Source organism: Lissotriton helveticus, chromosome 5_1 (genome assembly GCF_964261635.1).
Source record: "Lissotriton helveticus chromosome 5_1, aLisHel1.1, whole genome shotgun sequence".
Lineage (NCBI taxonomy): Eukaryota > Metazoa > Chordata > Amphibia > Caudata > Salamandridae > Lissotriton > Lissotriton helveticus.
In genome coordinates this window covers 39,207,463-39,233,303 of record NC_136065.1, presented here as the reverse complement: position 1 = coordinate 39,233,303, position 25,841 = coordinate 39,207,463, and the positions used below count along the sequence as shown (strand labels likewise).

At 52.0% G+C, this 25,841-nt stretch overlaps 1 protein-coding gene across 1 annotated transcript in view; it reads left to right on the top strand.

Annotated features, from left to right (window-relative positions):
• LOC144752371 (butyrophilin subfamily 3 member A3-like) overlaps nucleotides 1-24,799 on the top strand; it is a 400,845-nt gene extending 376,046 nt beyond the window's left edge. The window contains exons 18-19 of the mRNA XM_078640306.1: nucleotides 21,518-22,057; nucleotides 24,777-24,799. Coding sequence (XP_078496432.1) covers nucleotides 21,518-22,057; nucleotides 24,777-24,799 — 563 coding nt within the window. The remainder of the gene's footprint in view (nucleotides 1-21,517; nucleotides 22,058-24,776) is intronic.
• Nucleotides 24,800-25,841: the final 1,042 nt, after the last annotated feature.

Below are 25,841 nucleotides of genomic sequence, written 5' to 3'. Positions count from 1 at the left end.
ACAGGCCGAAGGGCATGACTAGATATTCGTACAGCCCATATTTAGTACGAAAAGCCGTCTTCCATTCGTCGCCTTTCCTAACACGGACCAGGTGATACGCGCCCCTGAGATCCAATTTCGTAAACACCGTGGCTCCCTTTAGCTGATCCATCAATACCGGAATCAAGGGTAGAGGATACCTGTTTTTCTTGGTCACTCTGTTGATGGCTCGGTAATCGATGCAGGCCCTTAAGCCCCCTTCTCGCTTCGGAATAAAAAAAAGTGGCGATGATGCAGGAGACGTGGATGGACGAATGAACCCAGATGCCAGGAGCGTCTTCAGATAGGATTGTAGATATGTATTCTCAGCCTCGGTGAGTGCATATATCCGACTGAAACCACCGCAATGGAGCGCACACCGCTAGCCCCTCCTCCGGATCGCCCCTCGGGATTCTGGTACTTGTAGTTCAATAGTGGATCACCCAGGTGGGTGCAAGTCGGTACTTGTTGGACTGATGAATCTCTAGACCCGATACATGTCCCGGGTTTTTGGGTATCGCCCGAGACATGGCTCGGGTTTCGGGATAACTTCCCTCATCAGTAGAGAAATGGTTAGGGGTGGAGGAGAAGGCCGCCAAACAACCGTCAATGGCCTTGATGCCCGATCCGGCACGCAGGGCATCATCCAGGAGCCCGTCGGCTCAAAGCTCAAGGGAGCCAAATAATAGAAACCACCGCAATGGAGCGCACACCGCTAGCCCCTCCTCCGGATCGCCCCTCGGGATTCTGGTACTTGTAGTTCAATAGTGGATCACCCAGGTGGGTGCAAGTCGGTACTCCACTATTGAACTACAAGTACCAGAATCCCGAGGGGCGATCCGGAGGAGGGGCTAGCGTTGTGCGCTCCATTGCGGTGGTTTCTATTAATTGGCTCCCTTGAGCTTTGAGCCGACGGGCTCCTGGATGCTGACCTGCGTGCCGGTTCGGGCATCAAGGCCATTGACGGTTGTTTGGCGGCCTTCTCCTCCACCCCTAACCATTTCTCTACTGATGAGGGAAGTTATCCCGAAACCCGAGCCATGTCTCGGGCGATACCCAAAAACCCGGGACATGTATCGGGTCTAGAGATTCATCAGTCCAACAAGTACCGACTTGCACCCACCTGGGTGATCCACTATTGAACTACAAGTACCAGAATCCCGAGGGGCGATCCGGAGGAGGGGCTAGCGGTGTGCGCTCCATTGCGGTGGTTTCTATTAATTGGCTCCCTTGAGCTTTGAGCCGACGGGCTCCTGGATGCTGACCTGCGTGCCGGTTCGGGCATCAAGGCCATTGACGGTTGTTTGGCGGCCTTCTCCTCCACCCCTAACCATTTCTCTACTGATGAGGGAAGTTATCCCGAAACCCGAGCCATGTCTCGGGCGATACCCAAAAACCCGGGACATGTATCGGGTCTAGAGATTCATCAGTACAACAAGTACCGACTTGCACCCACCTGGGTGATCCACTATTGAACTACAAGTACCAGAATCCCGAGGGGCGATCCGGAGGAGGGGCTAGCGGTGTGCGCTCCATTGCGGTGGTTTCTATTAATTGGCTCCCTTGAGCTTTGAGCCGACGGGCTCCTGGATGCTGACCTGCGTGCCGGTTCGGGCATCAAGGCCATTGACGGTTGTTTGGCGGCCTTCTCCTCCACCCCTAACCATTTCTCTACTGATGAGGGAAGTTATCCCGAAACCCGAGCCATGTCTCGGGCGATACCCAAAAACCCGGGACATGTATCGGGTCTAGAGATTCATCAGTCCAACAAGTACCGACTTGCACCCACCTGGGTGATCCACTATTGAACTACAAGTACCAGAATCCCGAGGGGCGATCCGGAGGAGGGGCTAGCGGTGTGCGCTCCATTGCGGTGGTTTCTATTAATTGGCTCCCTTGAGCTTTGAGCCGACGGGCTCCTGGATGCTGACCTGCGTGCCGGTTCGGGCATCAAGGCCATTGACGGTTGTTTGGCGGCCTTCTCCTCCACCCCTAACCATTTCTCTACTGATGAGGGAAGTTATCCCGAAACCCGAGCCATGTCTCGGGCGATACCCAAAAACCCGGGACATGTATCGGGTCTAGAGATTCATCAGTCCAACAAGTACCGACTTGCACCCACCTGGGTGATCCACTATTGAACTACAAGTACCAGAATCCCGAGGGGCGATCCGGAGGAGGGGCTAGCGGTGTGCGCTCCATTGCGGTGGTTTCTATGCATATATCCGACTGCATGGTATGCTCGCGCCTTGCTCTAGTTCAATCACGCAATCATACTCCCTATGGGGAGGTAACCTGCTAGCTTCCTTTTCGTTGAATACATCCTTATATTCTGAGTAGACTTCAGGCAATGATGATACCAAACACACGCTCTGGGCCCTGCAACCCCATGCTAATAACACTGCAGGATTATCCGTGATTGCTGGTGGCTGTATGTTCCTTTCTTTTGTACAATGCTCCGCGCAAAACGAAGAGTTCATATTTATAGTACGGGCTGCCCATTGCACATGTGGGTCATGCAGAGTTAACCATGGCATACCTAAGATCAGTTTGAAATTAGAAGCATCAATGAGATTGAATTGTATCATTTCGAAATGTGTTGCTCCCATCTGCATAGTTATAGGCTTTGTGTGATAACATATTGGTCCTGAGGTCAATGCGGTGCCATCTACAGCCTTGACTGGTTCCGGCCTTAGCTTCCTTATGCAGGGTATACCCAATTCATGAGCGTACTTCTGATCAATGAAATTTCCCGTAGCCCCACAATCCAAGAGCGCATGAACCAATATGGCTTTTTCTTCAGATACTTCCAAAGATACACACACACTCATATGTGCAACAGAGTTTTGTATGGTATTGACCAGTGCGGGATAGACCTCGTTATTCTCTGGCCTCAAACAAGGGGTCTCTGTCATGTTTGAGGAGTTTAGTTTTCCGACGGCTCCTCTCTCCACTCTACTACAGGCACCTTCTTCCCATCTTTGTTCACTTTTACCGGAAGTTTGGTTTTTGCTGTGCAGTTTTTTATGAAATGTCCAGCCTTCCCACAATACATACACAACTTCAGCTGCCTCCTTCTGTTTCTTTCTTCGGTACTGATAGGACCTCTTATTCCCCCAACTTGCATCGGTTCTGTACCATCTGAGGAGGCAGGATGTTCTTCTGTTGTTGTTCTTGGTCTGGTAAGAAAGATTCTATTGTCACCACGTTGTTTGTCTCCCTTTCTTTCCTGCAGACGGTGATCCAACTGGACTGTTAATTCGATCAACTCATCACAGGTAGCTGGCATGTGGACAACCTGGGCTAACACATCCTTTAACTCGCTTCGCAATCCTTGATAGAACAACGACGTTCTCTTTTCTATTGGCCACTCAGTTTCAATTACTAGTCTATTGAAATTTGTAATGTAAGACAAAAGGTCTTGTGATCCCTGCCTTAGTGTGATGAGTTCTCTATCTAAGGACAGCGCATGTGCCTTCCTGTCAAAGAGTTTCCTCATTTCCTCACAAAAGTTGGGGAAGTTGAACAGAACGGGGTCATTTCTTTCTATTAGCGGGAAAGACCAATTAGCAGCATTCCCCCCCAAATATGACATGACAAAGGCAGTTTTAGACTGGTCGTCTGGAAATACTGTGGGCTTGCACATAAAATGCAACTTGCATTGTTCCAGAAATACACCAAATTTTTTGGGGTCCCCAAAGAATCTTTCGGGAGGGGAAAGAGGGGGCTGGAGTGGCTGTATAACCTGGATGGTAGAAGAACTAGCTCCACCACTTTGACTCTGCGTAGGGTTTTGCGATGAGGGAGGAGGAAGCGTCCAATGTCTTATTTACGAAGCCCCTCGTGCTCCTGTAGGACTACCTCGCGAAAGGCCTGCTACCTCTCTCCTCATGGTAACCATCTCATTACGCAGCTCTATGTTTTCCCCACGAAACGCATCTACTTCCATACGTAGAGCCGTCAACGTTTCTAACACTGATGTAAGAACCGTGTTCGTATCCATCGCTAAGGCTGTAATGATTCGTGGGCTTGTCACTCTGTCACGAAGTGAACCCAGGTTAACTAACCTCCAAATCCGGATACAGCAGGTGCGATGACCGATGCTAGTTTCCGTCCTCCCCTATGTGGAACCTCCTGTGAGTATTTGTGAAACTCTAACAGAGGGCACCACCACAGGGGAAGGGGAAAAATGGATAAATAAACAATAAAGTTGCAGCAGTCTAAATCAGCAATTCCGAACTGGTTGGAAGCTGCTGGGAGTCACTCATCAATAGCCATGAACCCTGTAGGGGAGAGAGGACACGTCATACAGACCATACACACCTTGCGGAGTAGATCAATTTGACTATGTGTGTATATAACTTACAGTTTAAACTGCCGCAAGTTTCTCCACAGAAAAGGCACAAAAGAGAAAAATAAAGCAAGAAAAATAACATAAAGGTACTTCAACGTAACTCCAGATTGGAGAATGACAGTTGTAGTTACTGTACTTGCTTGGATGTAGTATCACTCCCAACAGTAGTACTTATCTGAATCCAGATGAGCCTCTGAGAATATATATTGGTAACTGATGCTTAGATGAGTCTTGCCGGTGGCAGTGGCAGGCTCCATCCGCTCGCGCTGAGTATTTTAAAAAGTGTAACACTGTTTAGTGCAGATTTACAGCGCTAATTTTACTTGGCGATTTGAACCCAATTTTAAAACTCATCTGTGTGCATTATTTCACTTTTGTTGTCTACCTGATTGCCGTCTCCCGCCCCGGTCCGCCGCGTCCATTTCTGGGCGTTTGTTTGCGGAGGGTGAGGAGGAGCCTAGCACTTCCGGGCTCGGGCGGACAGGTCAGCGTTCTAGTGGCGCTGTAGGCGGGATGTGTATTTAATCAGCTGCCTTTCACTCGCGCGGTGGAGAAGAGTCTTGCCGGTGGCAGTGGCAGGCTCCATCCGCTCGCGCTGAGTATTTTAAAAAGTGTAACACTGTTTAGTGCAGATTTACAGCGCTAATTTTACTTGGCGATTTGAACCCAATTTTAAAACTCATCTGTGTGCATTATTTCACTTTTGTTGTCTACCTGATTGCCGTCTCCCGCCCCGGTCCGCCGCGTCCATTTCTGGGCGTTTGTTTGCGGAGGGTGAGGAGGAGCCTAGCACTTCCGGGCTCGGGCGGACAGGTCAGCGTTCTAGTGGCGCTGTAGGCGGGAGGTGTATTTAATCAGCTGCCTTTCACTCGCGCGGTGGAGAAGAGTCTTGCCGGTGGCAGTGGCAGGCTCCATCCGCTCGCGCTGAGTATTTTAAAAAGTGTAACACTGTTTAGTGCAGATTTACAGCGCTAATTTTACTTGGCGATTTGAACCCAATTTTAAAACTCATCTGTGTGCATTATTTCACTTTTGTTGTCTACCTGATTGCCGTCTCCCGCCCCGGTCCGCCGCGTCCATTTCTGGGCGTTTGTTTGCGGAGGGTGAGGAGGAGCCTAGCACTTCCGGGCTCGGGCGGACAGGTCAGCGTTCTAGTGGCGCTGTAGGCGGGAGGTGTATTTAATCAGCTGCCTTTCACTCGCGCGGTGGAGAAGAGTCTTGCCGGTGGCAGTGGCAGGCTCCATCCGCTCGCGCTGAGTATTTTAAAAAGTGTAACACTGTTTAGTGCAGATTTACAGCGCTAATTTTACTTGGCGATTTGAACCCAATTTTAAAACTCATCTGTGTGCATTATTTCACTTTTGTTGTCTACCTGATTGCCGTCTCCCGCCCCGGTCCGCCGCGTCCATTTCTGGGCGTTTGTTTGCGGAGGGTGAGGAGGAGCCTAGCACTTCCGGGCTCGGGCGGACAGGTCAGCGTTCTAGTGGCGCTGTAGGCGGGAGGTGTATTTAATCAGCTGCCTTTCACTCGCGCGGTGGAGAAGAGTCTTGCCGGTGGCAGTGGCAGGCTCCATCCGCTCGCGCTGAGTATTTTAAAAAGTGTAACACTGTTTAGTGCAGATTTACAGCGCTAATTTTACTTGGCGATTTGAACCCAATTTTAAAACTCATCTGTGTGCATTATTTCACTTTTGTTGTCTACCTGATTGCCGTCTCCCGCCCCGGTCCGCCGCGTCCATTTCTGGGCGTTTGTTTGCGGAGGGTGAGGAGGAGCCTAGCACTTCCGGGCTCGGGCGGACAGGTCAGCGTTCTAGTGGCCCCTACAGCCTATAAATGTGTGTAGGCCAGCGACCGCGCAGCGGACGCGTGCAGCGGGCGCGCCGGAAGCGCGCCGAAGTCGAGCCAAAGTCAAGCCCGTCTGTGCCCGTCCGCGGCTGGACGGGGCGCGGGGCCACAACCCCTGGTTCACCTATTCTGACCACCATAAGGTATGGCAGACAAGAGTTGCTGGATATCCGTCCCAACATCTCCTCATGTGATAAACAACCGGTGCATGCCCTATCACTAGCAAATTGTTCCTCATGCACTTTCGCCCCTGTTACCTATCCCAACTCGGCCAATGACAACAATACTCTAAAGGCAGCTCTGCTAAACTGCAGATCCCTTCGAAAACATAGTTTAGAAATCTTCCACCTACTTAAAGATGAAACTATCCAAATTCTGTTTCTTACAGAAACATGGCTGGATGAACACTCAGAGCCAGACATTATACAGGCTCTTCCATCTGGCTTCGCCCTCTCGAGGCTGGACAGGAAAGATGGCAGAGGGGGAGGCATAGCGATAGCCACTAAAACTCCATTAGAATGCTCCCTCTCCCCCACCATGATTGATCATAGTGAAGCAGCCATTTTTACTATTACTACTGGTCCTAATCACTCATTCTCTGGTATCCTGGTGTACCGCCCCCCCGGACAACTCTATGACTTCACCCTCACTTTGGTAGAAGCCATAACTCATCTTGCGCTCAAGAAAACTCGCATCGTAGTGCTTGGTGATCTGAACGTCCATTTTGACGATCCGCTCAACAAAGAGGCGGCGGACATCAAATCAGAGCTACTCTCTCTGGAACTAGTGTTAATAAATAATGATCCTACACACCAACACGGACACTTATTAGACCCTGTATTTGGCAACTGGAAGGGAATCCAGACCTTAGCTCCTCAACCAATTCCTTGGTCTGATCATTATATAGTTCCTATATCAATCCAACTAGAAAGGACTGAGCAATACAAACAAAGCTCACAACGATTTAAGCGTAGAAGTTGGAAAAATTTCTCCTCTTTTCTAATCTGATTCAGGATACCGGTCCCCCAAAAGGATCTGATAGTGAGACAGCTTATGCTCACTTACAGGACAATATTGCAAAAGCGTTGGACGCTACCGCTCCCATTCGTACTACAACTAATGCCTCAAGAACTAAGAAAACTGCCCCGTGGTATAGTCAGGAGCTCCAGATAGCTAAAACGGCATGCAAGAAGCTCGAAAGAGACTGGCGCGTTAGCTTCTGTTCTGAAATAAAAACTAGATACAAAACAGCACAAAAAGATTATTACAGAATGGTACGCACATTAAAAGCTTCCTATTATAACAAGAGAATTCTGGAAGCTGAGAACTCTTCCAAGGAGCTTTTTCAGATCTACAAAGAGATCTCTATAGTTGAGTCTAATCCCACCTCCCAGAATGATTCAGCGGATACTTGCAATAAAATTGCAAAATATTTCTCTGATAAAATTACTAACATCTATGCAAATTTTTCTAGCAACGTAAAAACTGGCACTGATTTTACAGAGAATGAAGCGTATATAAGCACTCCCACTCATCTATGTGCTTTCTCTGTACCTCCAGCTGAAACTCTGACAAAAATCTGTAAAAGTATCAGATCTGGTTCGCCACGCGACCCCGCACCTCCTAAAATTTTAATTGCTAGTCTCCCGGCCCTGGAGCCGCACTTTAGGCATATGTTGCAAACATCCTTTTCCACAGCCACCCTCCCCGCGGACTGGAAAAGAGCTATAGTGTTCCCCATTAAGAAAAAACCTAACCTGAGCCAGGATATATTGGAGAATTTACGTCCTATTTCTCTACTCCCTTACCTAGCTAAACTAGCTGAGAAAGTAGTTAACGCCCAACTTATGACACATCTAGAAACACAAAAAACCTTTCATCCCTCACAATCGGGCTTTAGATCAGGCTTCTCCACAGAGACAGCACTCCTTAGAGCCACTGAAACTCTGCGGGAGGGAGCCGACAAAGGCAAAACTATGGCCCTGATCATGTTGGACCTCAGTGCCGCGTTTGACACTGTAGCTCACTACATACTGCTACAGTGTCTAAACAGAGCGGGAGTCACAAAAGAGGCTTTAGGTTGGCTGAAAGCTTTCTTGACTAACCGAAGCTTTCAGGTCCAAAGAGGGACCTATCTCTCGGACAGTTTGCCTTTAGAACAGGGGGTTCCTCAGGGCTCCGCCTTGAGTCCCACCCTGTTCAACCTTTATATGACACCCTTGGCAGAGGTGATCCAGTCGTTCGGCGTAGAGCTTGTCTCTTACACCGACGATACTCAACTCCTGATCTCCCTGTCCCAATCCCCCTCCTCTGAGGCCGATAACTTTAAATCCTGTATGTGTAAGCTGGCTACATGGATGAACGAGCATTGCCTCAAACTAAACGGCACAAAAACAGAGGTGCTCATTATTGGGGGGAATAACACCAATTGGACCAAAGATTGGTGGCCCTCATGTCTGGGACCAATACCCACCCCTAGTCAGGAGGCCAAAAATCTAGGTGTCTGGATTGATAACAAACTCTCCTATGACAGTCACATCAAAAAAACGGTTGGGAAGTGCTTTGGTGTGATGAAGACGCTTAGCCGCACCTTGGATCTACTTCCATCGAGCTCCAGGCGTACTATGACGCAGGCTCTCATCACTTCCCGAATTGACTATGGGAATGTGCTACTGTTGGGCACTTCAGAAAAAAACATTCGAAAATTGCAAGTCCTGCAAAACTCAGCGGCACGCCTCGTACTAAGACTCCCGCGCAGAGCTCCATCTAAACCCTCCCTGGACATTCTGCATTGGCTGCCCATAAGAAAGAGGATAGTTTTCAAGGCACTTCTCTGGTGCCATAGGATCATTCATCATAGAGCCCCCTCCTATTTGTCTGACTTAGCTTCACTCTACGAACCTATCAGGTCCCTACGTTCTAAGGGAACTGGTCTGCTTAAAACAGCGTGCCCAAAAAAAGCCAGACTTGGAGGCAGGTCCTTTCGCACCCTTGCAGCCAAGGAGTGGAACATCCTCCCTTTGAACATCAGACAGGAAAAAAGTGAAACATTCTTTAGGAAGCATCTAAAAACACACCTCTTCACTATCTAATTACTGTCTGACGCCACTCCACCGAAGCAACACTTTCTCCTTAGCGCGGGGACACGCCGGGAGGCGTCACCAGGCGCTCTATAAACTCCTATAATAATAATAATAATTTTCCATACGTGCAGTACAACCCAGAATATCCCAACAAGAGTCTTGAACCAACCTCTCTAATCCAGCGCGGCACGCGCTTAACTCCTTCTCTAAACGGTTCTGTGATTCAGCGCGGCAATGCGCTGACAAACACAAACAAATCCTCGCGCTTCAACGTTCAGCGCGTCTCAGTACTTCAAAGATTCAGCGAAGCAATGCGCTGACGAATTCAACAGGTCTTCGCGGTTTGCAGGACTCCAGCGCGTACATGCGCTACCGCCATAGATCATCAGGAAACACTGTCACAGGCTCCAGTGAAACGAAGTACTACGAACAAGGCATCACTACGATATCAGGTGACAAGCACCCGAGTCAGAGACAGGAAGTGTTGAAATAGGCAGTGTAGGGTAGGAGACAGAGAGAAGGAGACTCACAGTCCCTGGATTTCTGGGACATGTAGTTTACACCCCATCACAATCATTCATTGGAATACCCATACTCAGGGCTGAAATGTGACACTGGGTAGGAGTATTCTGCTTAATTCAGATACTCTGTCCATCACCACCCCCTTTTTCAATCGTTTTAGCCACCACAAGTGTGGAAGGGTATGCTCAGATGTGAGTCCCTTGCTCACTGCACCATCAGGATTCAAGCAAGCTGGGCCGAAGTGGGCTGTAATGCCAGAAACCGGTCCCCGGAAGCTTGTTTCCTTTCCAGTAAAGAATTGGCTTGGTAGTTTGGTCTGCCCATTTCCCATGATGCACTGGGCCAGGGACAGACTAATTTGCATGTAGCCCGGTTCTGAACTGGGATGGTGCAGTGAGCTAAAAAACGGCGATGGATCAAGCCCTGATCTTTTGACTGGGTAAGAGTATTCTGCTTAATTCAGATACTCTGTCCATCACCACCCCCTTTTTGAATCGTTTTAGCCACCACAAGTGTGGAAGGGTATGCTCAGATGTGAGTCCCTTGCTCACTGCACCATCAGGTTTCAAGCAAGCCGGGCCGAAGACGGCTGTAATGCCAGAAACCGGTCCCCGGAAGCTTGTTTCCTTTCCAGTAAAGAATTGGCTTGGTAGTTTGGTCTGCCCTGTTCCCATGATGCACTGGGCCAGGGACAGACTAATTTGCATGTAGCCAGGTTCTGGACTGGGATGGTGCAGTGAGCTAAAAAACGGTGATGGATCAAGCCCTGATCTTTTGACTGGGTAGGAGTGTTCTGCTTAATTCAGATACTCTGTCCATCACCACCCCCTTTTTGAATCGATGACACCTTACACAAAAAAAATTTTGTATGGCATGTGGCGCAGAAGGTCCACTTTGATTAATTGTGACTAATTATAACGATGGCCATTTTTCGTTTGATAACTGATTGTATAATAATGTTTTAACTGCTGGTTCTTAATTATTTATGTATTTTATTGTATGTACATACTTTATCTGTGCTTTTATGGTCGTTGACTGAAATAAAATTATCACGAATGATAAAGCCAAAGCAAAGTTAGCATTAACCGCGAGGATTATAATGCACTTAAGAGTATATGGTATGGCTATATCATAGAACAGCTATAAGGAGATGGTTCCGAAAGCTGCAGAGGGGCTCAGCTCATGCTAGGGCACCCTCTCACACAAAACCAAGCACTCTGCCTTCAGGATTGTCAAGCCCTGCCATAGGAGTGACTTTAGGTTAATATGTGTCTATATGTAAAGGTAGATATAGGTATACTATATCTAAGTTACTGGTGCTTACACCACCTTACCCAGGCTGCAAGTGCAGACCTGTGGTGCCATTTTGGAAGGCTAACCAGGGGTAGCATAATACAGGCTTCAGCCCCTGGTAGGCCTCTGGGGTACCTATGCCCTGGTTAACTAGGGTACCAGCTACAGGGACTCACAAGGGAAATCCAGTAACCCATCTGGTATGTAGTACCCCCCTCGCTGCAATAGGAGGTGGATGCTGGGTGCGTCTGGGATCGTGGCATTTAGGATCACTGCTGTGCTTTTTAACGCTTTGTTATTCGCGCTGATCGATAGCGCTTTTAACTGTATTTTTTATTTTTTCACTTGTGTGCTTGCAGGAGTGCTACCGCGCGCAGATTGTGAGCGCGTTTGGGATAGCGCTGTACTGTTCTAGTTAACGCGCTGACTGCTAGCGCTGTGCCTCTCCTGTCTCGGCCTCTTTCCTTGCTCTCCTTTTTTTCCCACTTGAGGCGAACTAGCCGGGTGGCTTTCCTGCCCCTGACCTTGCACCTTCCTCACCGCACTTCCTCGCCTTGCTGGGTGGCATAGCATCGCGGTGGAAAATTACGATCACCTTCCCCATACCTGTTGGGCTGATTAGGGTCCGCACGGCATTCTGGGACTGGTAGGCTGGGTGGCTGCACTGTGCATCAGCGGCCATCTTCGGGAGGACTGCTGACACGCTGGTCGGCGGACCAGGGGGGCGGTCTTTCCACCTATAGCCTGACTGGTATAAAATTGAGTAGAAGCCGGGCCGGACTGCTGTAGTACCCCCCTCGCTGCAATAGGAGGTGGATTCTGGGTGCGTCTGGGATTGTGGCATTTAGGATCACTGCTGTGCTTTTTAACGCTTTGTTATTCTCGCTGATCGATACCGCTTTTAACTGTATTTTTTATTTTTTCACTTGTGTGCTTGCAGGAGTGCTACCGCGCACAGATTGTGAGCGCATTTGGGATAGCGCTGTACTGTTCTAGTTAACGCGCTGACTGCTACCGCTGTGCCTCTCCTGTCTCGGCCTCCCCTGATGGCATACTGCCTCTTTCCTTGCTCTCCTTTTTTTCCCACTTGAGGCGAGCTAGCCGGGTGGTCTCCTGCCCCTGACCTTGCACCTTCCTCACCGCACTTCCTCACCTTGCTGGGTGGCACAGCATCGTGGTGGAAAATTACGATCACCTTCCCCATACCTGTTGGGCTGATTAGGGTCCGCACGGCATACTGGGACTGGTGGGCTGGGAGGCTGCACTGTGCATCAGCGGCCATCTTCGGGAGGACTGCTGACACGCTGGTCGGCGGACCAGGGGGGCGTTCTTTCCACCTATAGCCTGACTGGTATAAAATTGAGTAGAAGCCGGGCCGGACTGCTGTAGTACCCCCCTCGCTGCAATAGGAGGTGGATGCTGGGTGCGTCTGGGATCGTGGCATTTAGGATCACTGCTGCGCTTTTTAACGCTTTGTTATTCGCGCTGATCGATAGCGCTTTTAACTGTATTTTTTATTTTTTCACTTGTGTGCTTGCAGGAGTGCTACCGCGCGCAGATTGTGAGCGCGTTTGGGATAGCGCTGTACTGTTCTAGTTAACGCGCTGACTGCTAGCGCTGTGCCTCTCCTGTCTCGGCCTCACCTGACGGCATACTGCCTCTTTCCTTGCTAACCTTTTTTTCCCACTTGAGGCGAACTAGCCGGGTGGTCTTCTGCCCCTGACCTTGCATCCTCCTCACCGCACTTCCTCGCCTTGCTGGGTGGCACAGCATCGCGGTGGATAATTACGATCACCTTCCCCATACCTGTTGGGATGATTAGGGTCCGCACGGCATTCTGGGACTGGTAGGCTGAGAGGCTGCACTGTGCATCAGCGGCCATCTTCGGGAGGACTGCTGACACGCTGGTCGGCGGACCAGGGGGGCGTTCTTTCCACCTATAGCCTGACTGGTATAAAATTGAGTAGAAGCCGGACCGGACTGCTGTAGTACCCCCTCGCTGCAATAGGAGGTGGATGCTGGGTGCGTCTGGGATCGTGGCATTTAGGATCACTGCTGCGCTTTTTAACGCTTTGTTATTCGCGCTGATCGATAGCGCTTTTAACTGTATTTTTTATTTTTTCACTTGTGTGCTTGCAGGAGTGCTACCGCGCGCAGATTGTGAGCGCGTTTGGGATAGCGCTGTACTGTTCTAGTTAACGCGCTGACTGCTAGCGCTGTGCCTCTCCTGTCTCGGCCTCACCTGACGGCATACTGCCTCTTTCCTTGCTCTCCTTTTTTCCCACTTGAGGCGAACTAGCCGGGTGGTCTTCTGCCCCTGACCTTGCATCCTCCTCACCGCACTTCCTCGCCTTGCTGGGTGGCACAGCAACGCGGTGGATAATTACGATCACCTTCCCCATACCTGTTGGGATGATTAGGGTCCGCACGGCATTCTGGGACTGGTAGGCTGAGAGGCTGCACTGTGCATCAGCGGCCATCTTCGGGAGGACTGCTGACACGCTGGTCGGCGGACCAGGGGGGCGTTCTTTCCACCTATAGCCTGACTGGTATAAAATTGAGTAGAAGCCGGACCGGACTGCTGTAGTACCCCCTCGCTGCAATAGGAGGTGGATGCTGGGTGCGTCTGGGATCGTGGCATTTAGGATCACTGCTGTGCTTTTTAACGCTTTGTTATTCGCGCTGATCGATAGCGCTTTTAACTGTAATTTTTATATTTTTTCACTTGTGTGCTTGCAGGAGTGCTAGCGCGCGCAGATTGTGAGCGCGTTTGGGATAGCGCTGTACTGTTCTAGTTAACGCGCTGACTGCTAGTGCTGTGCCTCTCCTGTCTCGGCCTCACCTGACGGCATACTGCCTCTTTCCTTGCTCTCCTTTTTTTCCCACTTGAGGCGAACTAGCCGGGTGGTCTCCTGCCCCTGACCTTGCACCTTCCTCACCGCACTTCCTCGCCTTGCTGGGTGGCACAGCATCGCGGTGGAAAATTACGATCACCTTCCCCACACCTGTTGGGCCGATTAGGGTCCGCACAGCATTCTGGGACTGGTAGGCTGGGAGGCTGCACTGTGCATCAGCGGCCATCTTCGGGAGGACTGCTGACATGCTGGTTGGCGGACCAGGGGGGCGGTCTTTCCACCTATAGCCGGACTGGTATAAAACTAGGGGTGTTTTTCTCCACACAGCGGACGCGCGGTGTGGGCGCACCTGCTATCGCGCCAAAGGAGCGCCCAAGGAAAGCCTGTCTGCGCCCGTCAGCGTCACGGAAGCGGACGGGTGCGGGCGGTGCTTTTCTACCACTCTCCTTTTGGTCGCTTATCTTAAAGTATGTGTACCTACACCGCCGCCGAGCTTCTTACCCTACGAGGAAATGCAGGCAACTGTCAGAAAATCTTCCCTGGGAGACACGCCTACAAAAAACGCTGCTCTGCCTGTGGATGGGGTTTGGCTGGATCTATGGTTCCGCCTTCCCGCGACCTGCCCAAATCTTTATCTGGCTTCTTGGTAAATACGAGATCCCTTAGTAAACACTGTCAGGATATCTATAACCTTCTAGCTGACTCTAAACCTTCATGTCTTTTCCTTACTGAGACTTGGCTCGGGCCTTGTTCTGGCCCTGATCTGGCGGTAGCCATTCCTCCAAATTATGTCATCTTTAGGAAAGACAGGTCTCAGGGCAGAGGAGGTGGGATAGCCCTGATAGTCGACAAAAGCTTCCCATGTGTTTTAATTCCGACTGATGCTATTTCGGGATGCGATTCTTTGGGGTTCTCTTTGTCTCTGTCCCCCCACCAGGCCTGTGCGGGGCTCCTGGTCTACCGACCCCCAGGACACTTAGGTTCTTTTTATGAAGACCTTCATGCAGCCGTTGCGGCGATATGTTTAAAAACTGATCAGTGCCTTCTGTTGGGGGATTTTAACGTTCACATGGACATAAGCTCTGATGCTGACACCATCAAGCTAATGGATGCTACTGCCCCTTTAGACCTTATTCCCTTTATTACCACGCCCACACACAATAAAGGACATACCCTGGACCAGGTGTTTTCCACAATTCCTATTGTTGTACCGCCCCCTGAACCGGTCTTATGGTCTGATCATTACCTCATTAAATTTCAGCTTTCTCTGATTAATAAGTCCACTGCTCGACCTTCCGAGTCTGGGCGTCAAACGTCAAGAGCTTTTAGTCGAGTATTACCGGACATGCTAGCTCAAGCTCTCATTGTACATCCCTGCCAGCTGTCAGGTAGTCTTGAGGTCGATATCGACCGCCTGCAGAGCTGGCTGACGGAGCGTTTTGCCGAATTAGCCCCTGTTTCTACTGTCCGCAATAACAGCATTCGGACTTCTGCCCCTTGGTTTTCAACTTCCCTGGCTGCTTTGCGCCGCAGTTGTAAGAATGCGGAAAGAGCCTGGCGACGCTTCTATGACCCCTCGGACAAAATCGTTTACAGGGAGGCCATCAAGGGATATCATAGTAGCATTCTGGTGGAAAAGAAAGCCTACCTGGTTCGTAGAATAGAGGCTGCTGCTATGGTCAGTAAGGAAATTTTCCTTATTGTTAAGGAATTCATCTCCCCCCAGCTCGGCCATGCCCACACTTCATCACTCGGAATCCTGGGTGTCTCTTATGGCTACTTTTTTCACGTCCAAAATCAAGACCATCCAAGACTCTTTTCCTCTTTCCACTCTGATGCTCCCCTCTGATATATATGCCCCTCTTTCTGTATTACTCCCGGATGATGGTCCGGTCTTGGCTACTTTCCCTTTTCTTTCTCCTGCCTCCTCTTTGGATCTGATTTCTAAACTTAAATCGGGCTCTCCATTGGATCCTTGCCCAGTGAAGATTTTGGCAAAAATGGCTCCTGTCATGAATGAGCTTATAAATCCTGTGCTTAACGGTTCGCTGAATTTGGGAGTTGTTCCTCAGGCCTGGAAACATGCCCTGATACTGCCGCTTCTGAAGAAGCCCAATCTTGACCATCTGTTGCACGCCAACTATTGGCCTATCTCCCTCCTCCCGGCTTTGGCTATAGTCATGGAGAAGCACGTTCACTCCTCTCTTACGAACTTCCTGGAGAGCAATAACATCCTCCATGATACTCAGTCGGGCTTTCGGGCCAACATGAGTACGGAGACTGCCCTACTGGAGGTGACGGATGCCATCAGAGAGGTGCTAGATGCGGGAGGTAAGGCCATGCTGATTATGCTGGACTTGTCGGCGGCTTTTGACACCGTTCCCCGCGGTAGTCTCCTTTTAAGACTCAGGGAGATTGGGCTGCGGGGAGCGGTGTTTAATTGGTTTAAGTCCTTCCTAGCCGGCCGTCGGCAAACGGTCTGGGCCCCTCCTTTCTCCGCCGAGATGCCACCTCTTGAGGTAGGGGTGCCACAGGGCTCTGTTTTGAGCCCTACGCTGTTTAACATCTATATGGCACCCCTGGCAGCTCTGGCGGAGTCTTTCGGTGCCCAGATCGTGTCCTACGCTGATGACACCCAGCTTCTTTTTACCAGTCAGAAGGGGTCCGATTTCGATGGGGGGCAGATCAGAGGCTGTCTGGGAGCCGTCTTTGACTGGTTCGAACGGCACAGCCTGAAATGTAACTCCGACAAGTCGGAGTTGCTGTTTTTTGGCTGTCCCGCCGACCCCAGATGGCTGACCTGGTGGCCGCCGGCTATGTTTCCCCCTGCAGCTGTATCCTCCAGGGCCAAGAATCTGGAGGTCCAGATAGACGACGGTCTTACCTTGAAGCCTCAGGTGTTGGGTCTTGTTGGCAAAGGCTTCGGCATTATTAAGATGCTGAGAAAATTTCTTCCTCTGTTGGCCCTCTGCCACCGGAAGGTTACTGTCCAGGCGCTCATTGGCTCTCGTTTGGACTACTCCAATGTTCTTTACTTGGGCCTGCCGGAGTTTCTTCTTTCTCGCCTGCAGGTCGTGCAGAATGCTGCTGCCAGAGCCATTTACGGGCTTCATCGCAGAACCAGTGCACCTATTTTATTAAAAAATCTCCACTGGCTTCCCATTAAAAAACGAGTGATTTTCAAGGCTCTCTCACTGACTTTTAAGGCGCTTCATGGCACAGGAGCTAAATACATTAGGAATCGTTTGGCATTCTATCTTCCTACGAGGACGCTAAGGTCAGTTTCCTTGGCTCTGGCTCAAGTTCCATCAATCAAACGGGCCAGAATTGGTGGACGCTCTTTCCGCTATCTGGCGCCCAAGCTCTGGAACTCTCTGCCAGTGTCCATGAGACTTAACGCAAGTCTCTCAGGTTTTAGGAGGGAGCTAAAGTCTTGGCTTTTTGTCCAGTAGGTCCGTATGTCTGATCCCTTTTCGCCCCGTTGTCTGTCTCCTAGCTTTTATTAAAGCGCCGGGACACTCCCCAGAGTAGCCGTGCGCTATATAAAATCTTTTTAACATAACATAACATAACATGTACCTAGAGTACATGGTATCCATTTAGAGAGAAAACAGCTAGGCTGGGGCCCTGAATAGCAGGATATCAGCTAACTAAGTCAAAAACCAACAAAACACCAGGCAAAAAGTGGGGGTAACCATGCAGTAAGATTCCACCATCTTCCACTGTGAGTGCCTTGTTCCTGTATCAGAGCTTCAGGGTGTGTGGACTCTGCCTCTCATCCTGCAGGGTGTGTGGACTCTGCCTCTCATGCTTCAGGGTGTGTGGACTCTGCTTCTCATCCTTCGAGGTCTGTGGACTCTGCCTCTCATCCTTCAGGGTGGGTGGACTCTGCTTCTCATCCTTCAGGGTGGGTGGACTCTGCTTCTCATCCTTCAGGGTGTGTGGACTCTGCCTCTCATCCTTCATGGTGTGTGGACTCTGCTTCTCATCCTTCAGAGTGGTGGACTCTGCCTCTCATCCTTCAGTGTGTGTGGACTCTGCCTCTCATTCTACAGGGTGTGTGGACTCTGCCTCTCATCCTTCAGGGTATGTGGACTCTTCCTCTCATCCTTCAGGGTGTGTGGACTCCGCCTCTCATCCTTAAGGGTGTGTGGACTCTTCCTCTCATCCTTCAGGGTGTGTGGACTCTTCCTCTCATCCTTTAGGGTGTGTGGACTCTGCTTCTCATCCTTCAGGGTGTGTGGACTCTGTCTCTCATCCTTCAGAGCTGTGGACTCTGCCTCTCATCCTCCAGAGTGTGTGGACTCTGCCTCTCATCCTCCAGGGTGTGTGGACTCTACCTCTCATCCTCCAGGGTGTGTGGACTCTGCCTCTCATCCTGCAGGGTGTGTGGACTCTGCCTCTCATCCTTCAGGGTGTGTGGACTCTGCCTCTCATCCTTCAGTGTGTGTGGACTCTGCCTCTCATCCTACAGGGTGTGTGGACTCTGCCTCTCATCCTGCAGGGTGTGTGGGCTCTACCTCTCATCCTTCAGGGTGTGTGGACTCTGCCTCTCATCCTTCAGGGTGTGTGGACTCTGCTTCTCATCCTTCAGGGTGTGTGGACTCTGCCTCTCATCCTGCAGGGTGTGTGGACTCTGCCTCTCATCCTTCAGGGTGTGTGGACTCTGCTTCTCATCCTTCAGATTGTGTGGACTCTGCCTCTCATCCTGCAGGGTGTGTGGACTCTGCCTCTCATCCTTCGGGGTGTGTGGACTCTGCCTCTCATCCTTCGGGGTGTGTGGACTCTGCCTCCCATCCTTCAGGGTGTGTGGACTCTGCTTCTCATCCTTCAGGGTGTGTGGACTCTGCCTCTCATCCTTCAGGGTGTGTGGACTCCGCCTCTCATCCTGCAGGTTGTGTGGACTCTGCCTCTCATCCTTCGGGGTGTTTGGACTCTGCCTCTCATCCTTCAGGGTGTGTGGACTCTGCCTCTCATCCTTCAGGGTGTGTGGACTCTGCCTCTCATCCTTCGGGGTGTGTGGACTCTGCCTCTCATCCTGCAGGGTGTGTGGACTCTGCCTCTCATCCTTCGGGGTGTGTGGACTCTGCCTCTCATCCTTCAGGGTGTGTGGACTCTGCTTCTCATCCTTCAGGGTGTGTGGACTCTGCATCTCATTCTGCAGGGTGTGTGGACTCTGCCTCTCATCCTTCGGGGTGTGTGGACTCTGCCTCTCATCCTTCAGGGTGTGTGGACTCTGCCTCTCATCCTTCGGGGTGTGTGGACTCTGCCTCTCATCCTCCAGGGTGTGTGGCCTCTGCCTCTCATCCTTCTGGGTGTGTGGACTCTGCCTCTCATCCTGCAGGGTGTGTGGACTCTGCTTCTCATCCTTCAGGGTGTTTGGACTCTGCCTCTCATCCTTCAGGGTGTGTGGACTCTGCCTCTCATCCTTCAGGGTGTGTGGACTCTGCCTCTCATCCTTTTGGGTGTGTGGACTCTGCCTCTCATCCTTCAGGGTGTGTGGACTCTGCCTCTCATCCTTCAGGGTGTGTGGACTCTGCCTCTCATCCTTCAGGGTGTGTGGACTCCGCCTCTCATCCTTCAGGGTGTGTGGACTCTTCCTCTCATCCTTCAGGGTGTGTGGACTCTTCCTCTCATCCTTCAGGGTGTGTGGACTCTGCTTCTCATCCTTCAGGGTGTGTGGACTCTGTCTCTCATCCTTCAGAGCTGTGGACTCTGCCTCTCATCCTCCAGGGTGTGTGGACTCTACCTCTCATCCTCCAGGGTGTGTGGACTCTGTCTCTCATCCTGCAGGGTGTGTGGACTCTGCCTCTCATCCTGCAGGGTGTGTGGACTCTGCCTCTCATCCTTCAGGGTGTGTGGACTCTGCCTCTCATCCTTCAGTGTGTGTGGACTCTGCCTCTCATCCTGCAGGGTGTGTGGACTCTGCCTCTCATACTTCAGGGAGTGTGGACTCTGCTTCTCATCCTCCAGGGTGTGTGGACTCTGCCTCTCATCCTTCAGGGTGTGTGGACTCTGCCTCTCATCCTGCAGGGTGTGTGGGCTCTACCTCTCATCCTGCAGGGTGTGTGGACTCTGCTTCTCATCCTGCAGGGTGTGTGGACTCTGCTTCTCATCCTTCAGGGTGTGTGGACTCTGCCTCTCATCCTTCAGATTGTGTGGACTCTGCCTCTCATCCTTTAGGGTGTGTGGACTCTGCCTCTCATCCTGCAGGGTGTGTGGACGCTGCCTCTCATCCTTCGGGGTGTGTGGACTCTGCCTCTCATCCTTCGGGGTGTGTGGACTCTGCCTCTCATCCTTCAGGGTGTGTGGACTCTGCCTCTCATCCTTCGGGGTGTGTGGACTCTGCCTCTCATCCTTCAGGGTGTGTGGACTCCGCTTCTCATCCTTCGGGGTGTGTGGACTCTGCCTCTCATCCTGCAGGGTGTGTGGACTCTGCTTCTCATCCTTCAGGGTGGGTGGACTCTGCCTCTCATCCTTCAGGGTGTGTGGACTCCGCCTCTCACCCTGCAGGGTGTGTGGACTCTACCTCTCATCCTGCAGGGTGTGTGGACTCTGCTTCTCATCCTTCGGGGTGTGTGGACTCCGCCTCTCATCCTTCAGGGTGTGTGGACTCTGCCTCTCATCCTTCAGAGTGTGTGGACTCTGCCTCTCATCCCTCAGAGTGTGTGGACTCTGCCTCTCATCCCTCAGAGTGTGTGGACTCTGCCTCTCATCCCTCAGGGTGTGTGGACTCTGCCTCTCATCCTTCAGAGTGTGTGGACTCTGCCTCTCATCCTTCAGGGTGTGTGGACTCCGCCTCTCATCCTTCAGAGTGTGTGGACTCTGCCTCTCATCCTTCAGGGTGTGTGGACTCCGCCTCTCATCCTTCAGAGTGTGTGGACTCTGCCTCTCATCCCTCAGGGTGTGTGGATTGCTGTGGAGACTGGGGTTCTTGATGGGGGGGGGGTAACCTCTCGGGTGAGATGCTTGTGATTGGAATCTGATACCGCACTCATGACACTCACATCAACGAGCACAATATTTGGATTTTGGGCTTTGAAACTGGAATCGCTGTTTTCACACAGTCTGTGGCTTCTACGCATATCCTTTCACCGTGTGGGATTCCTTAGTTCAGAATAGAAATAACGTTTTGGAATTTTACAAAACAGACACTGGTAAAACTCTTTATTTTAAAATACAAGGATGTAGTTCAGGGGCCTGTTCTGAATACACACGTGTGGTGCCAGGGACATCTAATGCATGTAGAGAAGAGGGTCACATAAAGAAACAACTCTTCCTTTTACAGTACAAAGGAGTGTGCAATCTACTGGTGGTAGACGTGCCTCAGAGGCCTGTTCTGAACACACAAATGTCTTGGAGCAGAGACATCTGGGGAATTGATATATTAGCCTTGCATAAAGAGATTGACCCCTGTGGGAGCCCAGCAGGAGGTGATACTTACTGGTCGGTCTGTTTAAAAGACCCGAGAGCCGGGGGTGCCCCCAGGGTACACTAGGAGCCATGCCATGAGCTGACCTCTGACCTCTGCTTCTCTCTCTCCTGCAGGTGCGGTGACCCTGGACCCGGACACCGCTCATCGGAGCCTCGTCCTGTCCGAGGACGGAAGGAGCGTGAGGAACGGAGGCAGAGCCCAGGACCTGCCGGACACGCCCCAGAGGTTCCATCCTGTCCTCGCTGTCCTGGGACGAGAGAGGCTGAGCTCCGGGAGGCATTACTGGGAGGTGGAGGTGGGGGACAAGACGGGCTGGACCCTGGGGGTGAGTGACGAGGCCCAGAGCAGGAAGGGGGATATCACACTAGCGCCTGAGCGTGGATACTGGACAGTGTGGCTCAGAGATGGTGAATACAAAGCCCTCGCTGGCCCCTCCACCCTCCTGACCCCCCGGGTGCCCCCCAGGGCTGTGGGTCTCTTCCTGGACTATGAGGCGGGCCGGCTCTCCTTCTACAATGTGGATGACGGGTCTCTGCTCTACACCTACTCGGGGGCCTCCTTCCCCCCCACCCTGCGGCCCTTCTTCGAGCCAGGACTCAACCAGGGAGGGGGGAATGCGGGGGCGCTGCGGGTCCTGCCGGTGACAGTGCGGGGTGAAGAGAGAGCAGCGGGGGGGGGGGGGGGGGGTGAGTGAGAGAGAGAGGTGTGGGGGTGAAGAGACTGCCAGCAGCGGGGGGAGAGAGAGAGAGAGAGGTGTGGGGGTGAAGAGACTGACAGCAGCGGGGGGGGGGGGGAGAGAGAGAGAGAGGTGCGGGGGTGAAGAGACTGCCAGCAGCGGGGGGGGGGCGGGGGGGGGGGAGAGTGAGAGAGAGAGGTGTGGGGTGAAGAGACTGCCGGCAGCGGGGGAGAGAGGTGCGGGGGTGACATGAGACGTCACTGACGCTGGTTAAAGCAGCCTGTATGACGTCATTTAATATGAGATGTGAAGACATTATGTGAAGTAGATGATACTTTACTCTCACCTGGTAAAAGTCTTGTTAATAAAGCGCATTCCTCATTACCCAGCGGCCCCTGCAGTTCCTTCCGTCTCTCTTCCTTTATGTCTGGAGGTGAGGAGAGGTGCCGCCGCAGGGGGTATTTTATTCATTCTATCTTAAAGCTGCTGTGCCGTGAGTGCGGCCTCCTCTCCAGATGTGGACGTCAGCCCGACACATTTTGTAGTAGTGATGCTTCCCTGGACAGGGTAACACGGCCTGCCCCCCCACCCCCCTGAACATTACTGCCCACAGCCCTCCATTCATTAAAGAGAAGAGGGGGAAGGCGCGCCCTCCCGCCCACGAAACTGGGTCACTGAGACGAGCTAGAGGGATGGAAACCGGGGTCACTGAGGCACACAGGAGGGATGGAAACGGGGGTCACTGAGGCACACATGAGGGATGGAAACGGGGGTCACTGAGGCACACATGAGGGATGGAAACGGGGGTCACTAAGGCATACAGGAGGGATGGAAACGGGGGTCACTGAGGCATACAGGAGGGATGGAAACGGGGGTCACTGAGGCATGCAGGAGGTATGGAAACAGGGGTCACTGAGGCATGCAGGAGAGATGGAAACGGGTGTCACTGAGGCATGCAGGAGGGATGGAAACGGGGTCACTGAGGCACGCAAGAAGGATAGAAACGGGGGTCACTGAGGCACGCAAGAAGGATAGAAACGGGGGTCACTGAGGCACGCAGGAGGGATGGAAAAGGGGGTCACTGAGGCACGCATGAGGGATGGAAACGGGGGTCATTGAGGCACGCAGGAGGGATGGAAGCGTCGGTCACTGAGGCATGCAGGAGGGATGGAAACGAGGGTCACTGAGGCAAGCAGGAGGGATGGAAACGGGGTTCACTGAGGCACGCAGGAGAGAGGGAAACTGGGGTCACTGAGGAAAGCAGGAGGGATGGAAATTGGGGTCACTGGGCGCGCAGGAGGGATGGAAACTGGGGTCACTGAGGCAAGCAGGATGGATGGAAAAGGGGGTCACTGAGGCACGCAGGAGGTATGGAAAAGGGGGTCACTGCGGCACGCAGGAGGGATGAAAACGGGGCCACTGGTGCATGCAGGAGGGATGGAAACAGGGGTCACTGAGGCAAGCGGGAGATGGAAATGGGGTCCCTGAGGCACGCAGAAGGGATGGAAAAGGGGGTCACTGAGGCATACAGGAGGGATGGAAACAAGGGTCACTTAGGCACGCAGGAGGGATGGAAACAGGGGTCCCTGAGGCACGCAGGAGGGATGGAAATGGGGGTCACTGAGGCATACAGGAGGGGTCGAAATTGGGGTCACTGAGGCATGCAGAAGGGATGGAAAAGGGGGACACTGAGGCATACAGGAGGGATGGAAACAAGGGTCACTTAGGCACGCAGGAGGGATGGAAACTGGGGGCACTGAGATGCGCAGGACCAATGGAAATGGGGGACACTGCAGGCATGCAGCAGGGATGGAAACGGGGGTCACTGAGGCACGCAGGAGGGATGGAAACGTGGGTCACTGAGGCAGAGAGGAGGGATGGAAATAGGGGTCAATGAGGCACTCAGGAGAGATGGAAATGGGGGTCACTGAGGAACGCAGGAGGGATGGAAATGGGGTACACTGGTTAATGCAAGAGGGATGGAAACGGGGGTCACTGAGGCATGCAGGAGGGATGGAAAAGGGGGTACTGAGGCATTCAGGATGGATCGAAAATGGGGTCACTGAGGGGGGCGTGGCTAGCAACATGGCTGTGTGAGATGTTCCTCTGCACAGCTCTGGCAACTACATTGATCTGGCCACGAAACTGGTGGCCCTCGGTTACCAAAACGACGTACCTGCAGCCCAGTGGTTCTGTAATCCTCCTGAGAACGGAACGTGCCGTGTTTGGACGGCGGATTGCTTGGAATATGCAGCGGAGGAGGCCGAGCTGCTGACCCTGGAAAGTCTTTCAAAATGGTGGCACCACTAGCCTGAGAAGCGAGTCCGAGCGTCTGACGACATCACGGCCGGTGAGAAGCTGTCGGACCCCTTCCGCGAAGAGCCGCCGCTTCCCTGAGGCGTATACTGGAAAGCACAGCGCTGGCGGAGACCCGTCTGTGGAAGTATGCATCTGTGCCCAAATGATCACTCGGAAGCAGTATTGGGGATGTAACGGGGTTTATTGATTTACACAATGTGCTAGGGAAGAGCGCTGGGCGTCTGCTGGAACTCACGCTCTGCCGGGCTCTCTCTGGTGCACGCGAACCTCCGTTCGTGCATGCGCAGTCCTGTGTTCGCTTCCGGTGCGTGTTATGTCACACGCAGCTAGTGGCGTCTAGAACGCTAACACCACATATCTCCCTTTTTTCCACAAAGGAATAAGACAGTTCAATGTTTAATGTTCTCCTACTCAAAGTCTCTGAGGTGTGAGGGTCTGACTACCACTCTCCCAGCGCGCGTGCGTCTTACCGGAGTTGTGGTTGTCGGACCGCCTCAGGAGCAGGGCTTTCCACCTTTCCTCTCACTTGATCATGTCCTACTCTCCCAGGTGTCGATTCTGTTCTCTCTGATGTGTCCTTCACACTGGTATCAACCTGGTCTTCACTTTCCATACACGCCTCTCCAACTCCCATGCTTTCGTCCCTTGACTCTTTCTCTTCAGTTTCTACGTCTTGTCCTTGAACGGGCATACTGATGCTTTTCTCCTCCGGCCACTTCACTATCTTATTTATCTTGGCCATCCGATCTTGGGACCACACTTTGCCGTCACTAAGGAGGGCTGCTCTGCTGTACACTTCCTCCACTTGTAGGGGTGGGCTGTATTTGCTCTCTCCCTTCTTCCTCAGTACTGCTTGTTTAACTCTCACCTACTCCCCTTTTTCCAAAGAAGAGTGTTTCACTCTCATCCTTCGATTGTAGTGGTCCGTATACACTCTTTGGGCTTTCTCCAAGTTGTGCTGGACCACAGCAGGTGACCACTTACTGGTGATAGTTTTTTCTCTCCAAGCTACATTGTCCTTCGTGAACGGGTGCCTGCCTCTGAGGATCTGAAAGGGACTGTATCATGTTGCGGTGGGAGTAATCCTGTACGCCCACAACATCCTCTGAATCTCTGTTTCCCAGTCCTTCCCTTGCATTATGGCCGCTTGAATTGACCCCATCAGAACTCGATTAAACCTTTCCACTTGTCCATTACTGGCTGGATGATACACTGACGTGTGCTTGGACTTGATTCCATTCTCTCTGTGTATCTGCGCCATTTCTCCGATGTGAACTGTGGGCCGTTGTCCGTCAAGACAGTCCTTGGGATGCCTTCCCTCAGGAACACTGAAGTGAGAAATTTGATGACCACTTCCGAGTCCATTTCTTCCTGCACATGTACTTCTGGCCATTTGGAATACTTGTCCACCAGCACACACAAGTACTTGGCCGTTCCTTGTC